At 37.1% G+C, this 12,421-nt stretch overlaps 2 protein-coding genes across 2 annotated transcripts; both read left to right on the top strand.

Annotated features, from left to right (window-relative positions):
• On the top strand, nucleotides 855-5,784 carry LOC107640199. Its single transcript, XM_016343746.1, has 4 exons — nucleotides 855-929; nucleotides 1,025-1,105; nucleotides 4,888-5,319; nucleotides 5,416-5,784. The coding sequence occupies exons 1-4, from the start codon at nucleotides 855-857 to the stop codon at nucleotides 5,782-5,784; spliced, it is 957 nt and encodes a 318-aa protein (XP_016199232.1).
• On the top strand, nucleotides 5,964-7,285 carry LOC107640200. The gene is made up of 3 exons (XM_016343747.1): nucleotides 5,964-5,999; nucleotides 6,168-6,342; nucleotides 6,390-7,285. Exons 1-3 carry the CDS (start codon nucleotides 5,964-5,966, stop codon nucleotides 7,283-7,285), a joined length of 1,107 nt encoding a protein of 368 aa, XP_016199233.1.

Consider the following 12,421-nt stretch of genomic DNA (forward strand, 5'->3'; position numbering starts at 1 on the left):
ATGTAATACCCTACAGAAAGAAGATCTATCGGATACACCTATACTTTTTTTTAACTTAATTGATAAGACCTTTCTCTTCATTGTTGAAGTTCAAATATCTGAAAATCCACGTTTCTCACTTTCTTATAAAGTTAAGAAGATAACTGATAATGTGGACCTCATAAATAAATTCAAAGAGGCTCACCCTATTCAAATTGTGAGTATAATTATAAGTGTACTTTCTATTAAAGATCAGTTTATTTTTTGCTTTCTTGGTCATTAGTAGTATCTAATTTATAAATAATAATTAATAATTAATTATAATTTTAGGATGTTGACTACACCGGTGGTTTGCTTCCAATTTTATAGGCATCCTCAATCATTGAAGGGGAGAAAGTAGAAGATGCTAAGGTATTTGTTCAAAAAATAAGTCTTTAATTTAACGTGGTATAAGTTATGAGACATATATAACACCACAATTCAAAGTATATCTATCGCTTTCTTTACATATATCCAAAATCTAAAATTACTCTACTTATTCTAATGGCTAGTATTCACAAAATTGCAGAGACCAATCCTACAATTGACAATTTGTGTATACGTATACAAGTGATACGGTTATGGATACTATCAAGTTACAAAAATTCTCAATTACCATACTCAATTGAGATGATTTGGCTCGATGAAGACGTGAGTTTCTTACTAATTTTTTTATATTATTTATATTTTAAATTTGTTTGTTTATCCCCATTTAATTATTCTTTATTTTTTTTATTAATTATAGGGAGAAATAATACACTAAGACATTTCTCTTCATCGTTGAAGTTCAAATATCTGATAATCCATATTTTTTATCTTTTTATAAAGTTAAGAAGATGACTGATAATGTAGATCTCATGAATAAATTCAAAAAGACTCACCCTATTCAAATTGTGAGTACAGTTATAAGTGTACTTTTTATTAAAAAATAATTTATTTTTTGCTTCTTTGATCATTAGTAGTATCTAATTTATAAATAATAATTAATAACTAATTGTAATTTTAGGATGTTGACTACACTGGTAGTTTGCTTCCAGCTTCAAAAGCATTCTCAATCATTAAAGGGGAGGAAGTAGAAGGTGCTAAGGTATTTATTTAAAAAATAAATTTTTTGTTTGTTTGTTTTCTCAAAGTTAGAGTTTAATTTTATTCAAAAAAATATTATTGAGATAAAATTAAAAGTGAGAATGATGTCTTTAATTTAATATAGTATTTTGTACATAATTTGTTGCTTGAATTCTCCAATAAAGTTGTAGACAATAGTAAATTTAAAGTGTTGAAAAATGCTATTACACCACCCAAGCGACTATCTTCGGAGTCGAAAGATTCGGAGGTGGAAGGAAAACTTTAACTTAGAAGAAGATCAAGATTGAGAATGAAAATTGAGAATTTGGATGCACATGTTTTGGAATTCCTTTTTAGAGTCTATCTAATAGAATAATGTCAAATATATGTTTGTTTTGGTAGAAATATTATTTTTTCTTGAGTTGTTATTTTGTTGTTCTTTTTTATTTTTATGTTTGGAATTTAGAATTTTTTTAAATATAAATTGAAGTTATTTGGTTATTACTTATAGTTTTATTTTTTAATTCGATTCACACCGTTGATATTTTGTTAATTTTTTATTTAGTCTTTAATGTCATAACTCATAAAGTTATAAATTTTTTATATGAATTATTGTCGATACAATTAAGTTAGTTATTAATTTTTAATGTGTACTTATTTTTAAAAAAATCTAATTCTAATTTTTAATTAAAGTATTCAAATAAAAATATTAATTAATTAATTAATTAATTAATTTAATGATAAGATCATGAGTGATATATACAGGAGGTTAGCATTTAAGATGTAGTTGTTAGGGATGAAATCTATGCTTCCAAGTAAGATAAATCATAAATGTGTCATTCTAGCTATCTGCATCTTTCACAGGTAGCATGAGATACATGTTTCATAATTATCAAGATACTCTAGCAATTGTAAGAAATATATGGATATCCTGATCTCTTAATCACAATGACATGTAACACGAGTTGGTAAGAGATTGGTAGAGTTAATAATCCAAAGAACTTAAAGGTTGAAAACAGACCATATATATTATGTAGAGTGTTCAAAATTAAGCTTGACATGATAACCTCCGATTTTAAGTTAAGGCTGTGTGGAGAACTTTGACATATGATATTTATCGGAGATGACCTTCAGTGATGAGATTAACCTTTCATTTGTCTGAAAAGCAAAATATCATCTTTAAAGACGATGACAATCTTAAAAAAATCATGGAATAAGAGAAAGAAACAGATACAATGTTCTTAGAATGGATGGGGCCAACAAAGAATTTAAAGCAAATCAACCTTTAACATGTTGAGTTTCCAAATCAATTTGTTTATGATAGAAAAAAAAGGGAATGACATTCACGCAAGAGAGGGTATTCTATTGTGAGGTTAAACTATGTTCTACCGAGCATAGGTGATATCTATTATATGAGAATTTTGTTAACTGTTCAGAAAGGTTGCACAATATATGAGTCTATTATGATAGTTAATAGGATTATATATCCTAGCTTTCAAGATGCTTTTTTTATTCATTGGGACTACTGTATGACTATAGAAAATTCACTACAGCTATTAACGAGGTTTGGTCATCAATTGAGAAAACTATTTGTGATATTATTGATATCTAATAGTGTTAGAAAACTAAATTGTATTTAGAATGCAACTTGGACATTATCAACTGACGGGATACTATATAAGAGGAGAAAAATATTGAAAAACTAAGGTATTTTATTGTGGTAATTAAATCATTATCACATGTAAGACTTTACTTGGCAAAATCAGTATTCACCTATGGACAGCTTTACGTTGCTTTGTCAAGAGTTAAGAGTCGCAATGGCTTGAATATTCTGATTCTAGGCTAAGATAGCAATCCAAAGTCATCAACAACAATGTCATGTTCAAAGAAGTTTTTAATAATATTTAGGTAAGAAAAATAGTATTTTCGTTTTAGTAACATATTATGATTTATACTTTTGTACGAATATTTGTCGTAAATTTAACTAATTTATCTATAACTATACTTTTAGACTTAAAATGAAATGTGTAACATAGAGCACAACATCATATGGCAATTGTTTATCTAATGATGTTAGTAAAATGTTCCATTATCGATAAACTTTTGTTAATTTTTTGGTATAAAGTTTAGTGCAAAATTGATATGCTATCAATACAGTTATATATATTCTTATCTTTTTAGCTCTCTTTTCTTATCGTTCAAGAATATTATAAATTATAAATTATTTTATTTGTAATTTATTTTAAATAAATATAAAATAACATATTCAATACACTTATTATATAATAACGATGATAGTATTATACTGAAGTTAAAAAATTTATGATTATAAAATACTATTTTTAATTTATCATGTCAAATTAAAATATAAATCCATGCATCGCACAGGTTTAACACTAGTATACATATAAACGGGCGAAGCCCTCATGTTTGGAGGGAGTATGTGTTTTTCCTTCAAAGGTTTTTGTGTTTATTGTCAAAAAGGATAAATAAAAAATAAACAAAAAGTTGCGTAATTCTAGTTTGATTTTTTTTATTTTGTTTTTATTCTTCTAAACAATAAGAATTATGAGAATATAAAATAAGAAAAATTATGAAAATAAGAAGGAGGAGGAGTAAGATTATTTAAAAAAAAATAGCACCAAAATTTTTTAATATTGACATAAATTTTTTTTAATTTTAACACTTAAATTTCTTATACGTGACACGTAAAACATAATGTTGTAGTTTTTTCTTATTCTTTTTTGGAAGAAGAAGAAGGCAAGGACAACGTTGAAGAAGCAAAAGTATAAAACAAAATGCTACCGTTTTTTTTTATTGGAAGAAGAAGATGACGACAGCGAGAATAAAGAAAAAGAATACAGAGGAGGATGATGACGGTGACAATGATAATAAAAGAGGAAGAGGTGGAGAAAGAGGAAGTGATAATGATGATGATAATAACGAAAAAAAATAGAAGAAAAAAAAATAAAAGAATAAAATCGTACAAAAAAATGCACATATATAAATATTGACTTAGTTAGACTTAGTTAAAAAAAAGACTTAATTAATAATCTATCCATCATCTTCTTATCTGATCTGTGAGGTGGTGACGACCGATGGAAAATTTTAAAAATAAATAAATAAAAGTTAACCAAATGCCAACGATGGCAATGACTAAAAACAAGACAAAGAAACCTTTTTCATATTATTTTTTAATTAGGGTAAAAAAACCTAAACAAGCCAAAGGGATATCAAATTTACACAAATAAGTTAAAGCAAAATCTGATTCATCAATCAACCAAAGGACATTTCTATATAGTTCGAACCAAATAGGTTCGAACTCACTTTCCAAGTAATTCGAACTAAATAGGTTCGAATTACACATGTAGAACAAAGCAACATAATTCGAACCAAATTGGTTCGAACCCTAACTTGATAATTCGAACCTAATAGGTTCGATTTACACGTAAATTAATTCGAACCAGCTTGGTTCGAATTACAGAGACCATATTTCGTACTAGCCTGGTTCGAATTAGTGAGGAGGAGAGCTGTAATATATGGTGTGAAGGTGAGTTGCTATCATTAGAGTGGGGTTACATGGCTAGTGAGGAGAGTTTCGCTATGTTGGTTCACCACAGAGGATCCATTAAGAAGAAAACTCGTTCCGGTGTGAAGTTCACTGATAAGGATCCTCTCTGTATTATCGTTACGCCTACGACGAGGTATGAGGACCTTGTTAGCTCTGTACTGCTGAAACTCGGTCTGGAAGGTGTGAAACGGGTTAAGAAGTTTTTTTATCGATTTCCAATCACGGTGCTCTAGAACACCGTAAAGTACGATTGTTTCATGATCACGAGTGATGAGGACTTGCAGGTCATGTTTCATTGTCGCCGGCAGTTTTCAGAGGTTCGGACACCAGAACTGTTGGCAAAGTTGGTTGACGCGGTGTCCAGCTCGGGAGGTTCAAACCGGAATACCACCACTTTAGCCACGGTAGCCGGTTCTAGCTCCAGACCTGCCGTTGTATCTTCCTCCGTCCCTGCGTACAAGCCACCCGTCCAACCTGTCGCCTCCCCTTCGTTCGCTGTTGATCTCATCGGCAGTGTAGGCGACGAGGTCGGTGAAGGTGGGTATCTGCCGACATCTTTACAGTGTGCTGCACCGGCTGGGGTTGGAGATGGATTCTTGGATGATCCAGAGGACGATCATGTCGAGCCGGATATGATTGCTGATGACAATGGCGATGATGTTGGAGTAAGTGTGCCTGCTGGGCCGGGCGGTGGTTCTAGCTCTGGCACGCAGCAGTACCCTCCACATTTTTTCTCTTTGGACTTGGATGCCATGAGGCAGGAGGGGGTTGCTGGGCAGACGACTGAATTTGGCGCTAGAGATGCTGAAGGGTCTGCAGGTCTGACAGAGTTTCAGGTTGGTCAGCAATTTCCAGATAAAGAAGAGGCCCTGTTAAGTGTCAAGACTTACAGCATCCGGCGAGGGGTACAGTACAAGGTCGTGGAGTCCGACTATCGCCGGTATGTGGGCAAGTGTTCTGAGTTCGGCAATAGGTGCACATGGTTGATTCGGCTCAGTCTCCGACAACGCAAGGGGATTTGGGAGGTCAAACGTTACAACGGACCGCATACTTGTCTCGCCACCTCCATTTCAGAGACCACAGGAGTTTGGATTACCATGTCATATCGGCATTCATTATGCCAATGGTGAGGGCTGATGCATCCGTCAGCATCAAAGTGCTCATAAATGCTACCGCCGCACACTTTGGGTTTAGGCCGACTTACAGGAGGGTATGGTTGGCGAAGCAGAAGGTTGTTGCCCTCATCTATGGTGACTGGGATGAGTCGTACAACGAGCTCCCAAGGTGGGTGTTAGGAGTGCAGTTGACGATGCCTGGTACTGTTGCAGTGCTAAAGACGAGCCCTGTTCGTGTCGGTGGATAGTTGGACGAGTCTCGAGCTTATTTTCACAGACTATTCTGGACCTTTTCACCATGTATCGAGGCATTCCGTCATGGCAAGCCCCTAGTTAGTATTGACGGCACCCATCTGTATGGCAAGTATGGGGGAACGTTGCTTGTCGCGATTGCACAGGACGGGAACTCCAACATACTCCTTGTTGCATTCGCATTAGTCGAGGGTGAGAATGCTGAGTCGTGGTCCTTCTTTCTCTCCCACCTGCGTGAGCATGTGACACCACAGCCGGGTCTGCTGGTTATCTCGGACAGGCATAACGGCATCAAGGCCGCCCTTGAGCTGACAGAGGCTGGTTACCTCCGTCTGCATACCGGACATTCTGCATTCGACATGTTGCAGCAAATTTCGCCATCACCTTCAAGGGCAAAGACGCCAGGATGCTACTTGTGAATGCGGCGTACGCTAAGACCGAGGTTGAGTTCCAGTACTGGTTTGATATTCTTAGGACCGAAGACCCGGCGATGTGTGACTGGGCTAACCGGATTGAGTATTCCTTGTGGACACAGCATTGTGATGAGGGGCGTAGATTCAGACATATGACAACGAATATATCTGAGTGTGTGAACTTGATCCTCAAGGGTGTCAGAAATCTCCCTGTGTGCTCGCTAGTCAAGGCAACATACGGAAGGTTGGCCGAATTATTTGTTCACAAAGGGAGGGAGGCTGAGGCGCAGATGGGTACCGGACAACAATTTAGTCAGCACTTGGTGAAGTGTATAGAGGCCAACTTGAAGACGGCTAGGTGCTTCACGGTAACTGTGTACGACAGGGATAACTCCGAGTTCACCGTCGCAGAGACAACTCCGACTGGTTCTTTCTCACTGGGTACCTACAGAGTCTCGCTTGCATCTCACACATGTGACTGCGGATACTTCCAGGCACTTCATTTCCTGTGTCCCCACGCACTGGCATGCTGTGCCTACTCACGGCTTACATGGGAGCCTTACGTCCACCAGGTGTATCGTCTTAGTTCGGTCTTCAGTGTGTATCAGATGGGTTTCACACCTCCCATTCCGGAGGGTTTTTGGCCACCATATAATGGGCCGATTGTCATCCCTGACCCCGATAAGAGGCGTGCGAGAGAGGGTCGTCCCAGGTCCACTCGGATACGGACCAATATGGACGAGGCAGATCCGAACCGGCCAAAAAGATGTGGGCTTTGTCGGCAGTCCGGCCACACACGTCGGAGTTGCTCGCAGCTCGGAGGAGCAGAGCACACACGAGGAAATGATTAGGTGTATTGGTGGCTTTGGTACTTTTGTTATTTCAATTTCGCGTTTAGATTCCACTATTATCGGTTTTCTTGCTTGTAGTTGGTGACTGATAGAATTTGTTAACGTTAGTGCGATGTGCTTTGAATGGGATTTTAGTTAATGAATATTTTCTGTCACCGCAGTTTTAAACGAAATGTATGTCTAATGCACACCGACAAAAATAACTTTACGATTTTTATTAAGACATGATGCGGAAACTATGTTCGTAACTTAAATTGCTTGCTGGAACGAATTCTGAGTAATTCGAACCAGGCTGGTTTGAATTACTTTGTAAATATTTATTCAGTATAAATCGAACCTATTAGGTTCGAATTATCAAGTTAGGGTTCGAATCAATTTGGTTCGAATTATGTTGCTTTGTTCTACATGTGTAATTCGAACCTATTTGGTTCGAATTACTTGGAAAGTGAGTTCGAACCTATTTGGTTCGAACTATATAGAAATGTCCTTTGGTTGATTGATGAATCAGATTTTGCTTTGGTTTATTCGTGTTAAATTATTCTTCCTTTGGCTTGTTTACGTTTTTTACGTAATACATAGACTTTTTTATTTAAATAAAATAAAAGAGGATCAATATTATCAGATTTTTCTAAACTAAATTTTAAAATGTAAATCCCCTAAACCTATTAATATAAAAATCGTCCAGAGCTGTATGTTTTTTATAATAAGTAAAACACCACATTCTAAGACGATTTATGCATGAAACTCTTTCATGAAATGAACGTAAATCGTCCCAAGGCACTGAGCTTTCCAAGTTGAATGTAACTTATCCCAGATAGGATGGATTACATGTCTTTGACCTAAATTACTAGGGGTAGCACGATTTATGTGCAAAAAGATAACTCACAATGCCCTAGGATAATTAATGCGTAAAAAGTATACTCACAATACCCTAGCACGATTAACGTGTAAAAACCTAAAGCCAATAGCCTAGCACAATTCACATGCATAAAGCTAAGGCACAATAGCCTAGCACAAGTTACATTTCTAATGAAACCCTTAATAGCTTCCCATGAGTAATGTTTGCCAAGGATAGCCTCCATTGACGGCGAGGAAGCTCTTCGAAAGAAGGAGAGTTAGAAAAAAAGACGGTTTATGTCAGAGGAGAAAGAAAAATCCTTTGGGTCAATGGCGGAGCACGGCCAAATGGGTACCGATGCACGGCACAGAAGGTTGCAGAGGGCGGCGACGGCAGCTGCTAAACATGGTGGTTGAAGCTTCAGTGGGCAGTGGAGGGGGGAAGTGCACGGTGGGGCCAAGTAGGGCAGGGGATAAGCAGTTTTGGTGAAAGATAGCGAGGAACGAAAGAGACATGTACTGATTGAACGGTATTGCGCACGTTGTCAAATTTATCGACGAAGATATCAGTTGTCAAACTTGTTTACAATCTACATAGTTGATGCCTTAATATATTGAGTTATCTTAGTAATTATCTTAATGTAATCTATATAGTTTGTAAATTAGATATTTGTTAATATTTTAGGTTTAAAATTCTTAGGAATATTATGGTTGTTGTGGGGTTTAAGTGTGATTTCACTTTTAATATATGTTATTATTATTATGCGTTGTTGAGTTGCGAATATATATTCGTGTTTTATTAGCCAATTCGATGTGTAAGGAGCATTCGTAGGCAATAAAAGATGATAATTCATGACCGTATAATGCCGTACCTAGATAGTGTCGGATTACTACATGTTGCAATGATGAATGATTATTAGTTTAAGCTTGATGAGTTACTGATTAGTGCATTTGTGGAGCAATGTTGTCCCGAAACACACACGTTTCACATGCCATTTGGAGAATGCACGGTAACTTTATAGGATGTGGCATATCAGTTCGGCTCCCTGTTGATGGATTTCCAGTTAGTGGATGTCTTAGTAACTTTGATCAGTTAATGAAAGGGGAAAGCTAACGTAGGTGTGGTTTGAAGAGTTGTTTGGTGAACTTCCACCTGAGGATTGTATTGATGAGTTTACCGTATTGTTTTCCTGATTTCATAACTAGTTCAAAGTCATGCCAGCTAATACATCAGAGGCCATAGTACGGATTTATGTGTGTAGTTACATCATGATGTTGTCCACGATGCTTTTCGGGAACAAATCTGGTGCCAGAGTTCACTTATGGTGGCTCCCCTGTGTTGCGGAACTCGACGGACTCGGCAAGTATAGCTAGGGTTCGACCACATTGTCTTGGTTGTATAGGTGTCTCTACAGAGTTGCTAACTGGAATGTTAAGAACCTAGCTAGGCCATTAGCATTGCTGCAGTCTTAGATATTTTGGAGGTTACCCACATTCAGGCCCAGAGAGTTTGACACCATTCTCTAGCCGCTTGTATCGAGGTGAGTACGTTTCATGAATGATGTGTATAGTGCACTAGTTCATATACTTGTTTTTATAAGTTTAATGCTTGTCATTATGAATCTTCCAAGTGGGGTAGGTACCTGCCATCATCAGACGAGAAGGTTCCTCGGGTCATCGCTACTCGACATAGACTAGACAGGTTGAGTGTAGATAATGTAAGTATAAGCTTCCACTACTTGCTTTCAATTATACTGGTTCGTTGTTGATGTTTATGCCATAATACTTGAATTTGACTAATTGACATGTTGCAGTTTATTTGAATGTCGTATAGCGTTCTTGAGGTTATTCGAGTAGTCCATCCTAATATCTTTAGGCCTGAGCACACGCGCTTATGAAAGTCGACTATTGCATTGATTTACTTTGTATCAATTGAGTGACATCAGGTTGATAGAGTTCTATCTCAGCTTGGGGGTGTTCAGCACATCCCCAATCCAGCCATCAACATTGACTTCCTATTGTCGAAGGATGTTCGAGGACCGACCTGATGGTTCCTTGAGGTATTCACCACATGACATGAGTATTGGGACTAGAGACATCAGAGCGTGCTCTCATTTTAGTTGATGTCAGATCCTCGACCTTCGGTTGAGTATCTTGATTGGTGGTATAGGATATCCCATAGATTCCTTTCACATGATCGGGACCTAGTTGACCCTTGCCAAATTGGGATTCCTGCAGATGCTCCTATTCGGGGTCATATTGCTATGCCAGCTAGACAACAGGGACCAAACTTCCCAGACAATGTAGGGCTACTTGTGAGATTGATGGCACCCGATACAGCTAGCCTATGGCATGGGGGTCGATGATCTATTAGGGTTGAATGAGGCACAAGACATTAATGATGATGACGACGGGGAAAGTCAGAGACATCAAAGAGGTTGGGAACATAGTGGAGGTGAGTCCGGTTGGAGTTGGGGTGGTGGTGGCTCTGGTTGGGGAGGTAGTGCGGGTGGCTCTGGGTGCTTGTGATTGGTGAATATCTCTATTTTAAGACATGTGTGCAGCCCATTGTACTTTCGGACTTCCTAGTAGCTTTTCCTCTGCCACATAGTCACGCATATCAACTAATTACATCCATGCCCAAACTGCACACACTTTTCGTGATACTTCAATTGATCAGACTTAAACACTTTATACTCAACACCCCAACAAATATTATAACTCTTCACCGTCAACACAGCTTCCTCTTTGCTTTGGAACCTCTGGCCGATTTGAAACTCGTTTGTGCCAAGCATATCAAGCCCGTCTCCATGAATAGCAGGTAGTTGTTGATCTGGAAATGCCGATTGATTCATTGCCTCAAGATCCAAATTAGAGATAGAAGTGTGGAGGGTACTGTTGTGTCAGAGAGCTTGACTGAGCATGCGATCTCCCAACTCGTGTTATGTCTTCCTTGCCGTCGGTATCATCACCAATAATGGGTGGTTCCGAATCCGACCAATCATCACCTATATCCTCAGCAAGTGGATCCCTATCTCTGACCTCCAAAAATACCGGTGCACCATCCAATACAGGTGCTGCTCTCATTGCAGATGCAAGCTTCCTGAAAGTACGCACATCATCCAAGTCATTTGCATTATTTGCCTGAACGAAAAATTCTGCTGCAAATGATGGGGACAAAACATGGGCAGTAACCTCGTGACCAGTTGGAATCGTGTTAGAACCCCCTTCTATCACGCCGGTTGGTAGATTCAGGGCAGATCTACCAGAGCTATCCTCTACACGAACCATTCTCGCAAACAACTCCATAACCCCTAAATCTGGAAATCTAGATTGACTGTAAAGTATAATTAACTCGCATGTCGTCATCGCCTAGCATCTCATACTTTTCAAACTTAACATAATCTTGCCTAAGTGAAATAGGAATCTGAAAAAAATACTTGATTTACATGTTTTTTGTCGCATTTTCCTAGCTTTTGTAATATACTATTTTGTAAATCCAATAAACTCGTTGAAGGATTTACAAACATTCAAATATGTTTTTTATTAGAGATCGTAACACCCTCACTTGTGTTTTCATCAATTTTTCTTCGGTGATGAACTAACAAAAGCACACTCTCAACCATCTCTCCCAAAATTTTCAATTCATCTATAGCTCGTTATACATCATATTCGTTTATTTATAGCTTCTTTGTCTTCATAAATCGTCCCGGGGTTTTGAGCTTTACGTATTCGAACATAAATCGTCACAGCCTATTGTGCCTTAGATTTTTGCACGTAAATCGTGCTAGGTTGCTATGTATTGTGCTAAACACGTAAATCGTGCTACTCCCTAATTGTTTAGGTAAAAAAATGTGTAATTCATTCTACCTTAGAACGAGTTACATTCATCTTGAAAAGCTTAGTGCTCTGGGACAATTTATATACGTTCATTTCGTGAAGGAGTTCCATGCATAAATTGTCCTAGGATGTGGTGTTTTACATATTGTAAAAAACACACAGTCTTGGAACGATTTATATATTAATAGATTTAGGAGATTTACATTTTAAAATTTGGTTTAGGAAAATCTGATAATATTGATCTCTCTTTATTTTATTTAAATAAAAAGCCTAATACATGTAACACCTTGCTAGCCAACAAAATCCAAAAACTATATTCTTTAACTACTAAAAGAATAAGATAATAATAGCGTTAGAGTAATTTTAATGGAGTATTTTTGGAATTTTGAATTTGACATATATTTAAAGTGAAACCGTTCTAAATTTCAATTTACATTAGAGATAATTGACAAAATGAGA

Source organism: Arachis ipaensis, chromosome B05 (assembly GCF_000816755.2).
Source record: "Arachis ipaensis cultivar K30076 chromosome B05, Araip1.1, whole genome shotgun sequence".
NCBI lineage: Eukaryota > Viridiplantae > Streptophyta > Magnoliopsida > Fabales > Fabaceae > Arachis > Arachis ipaensis.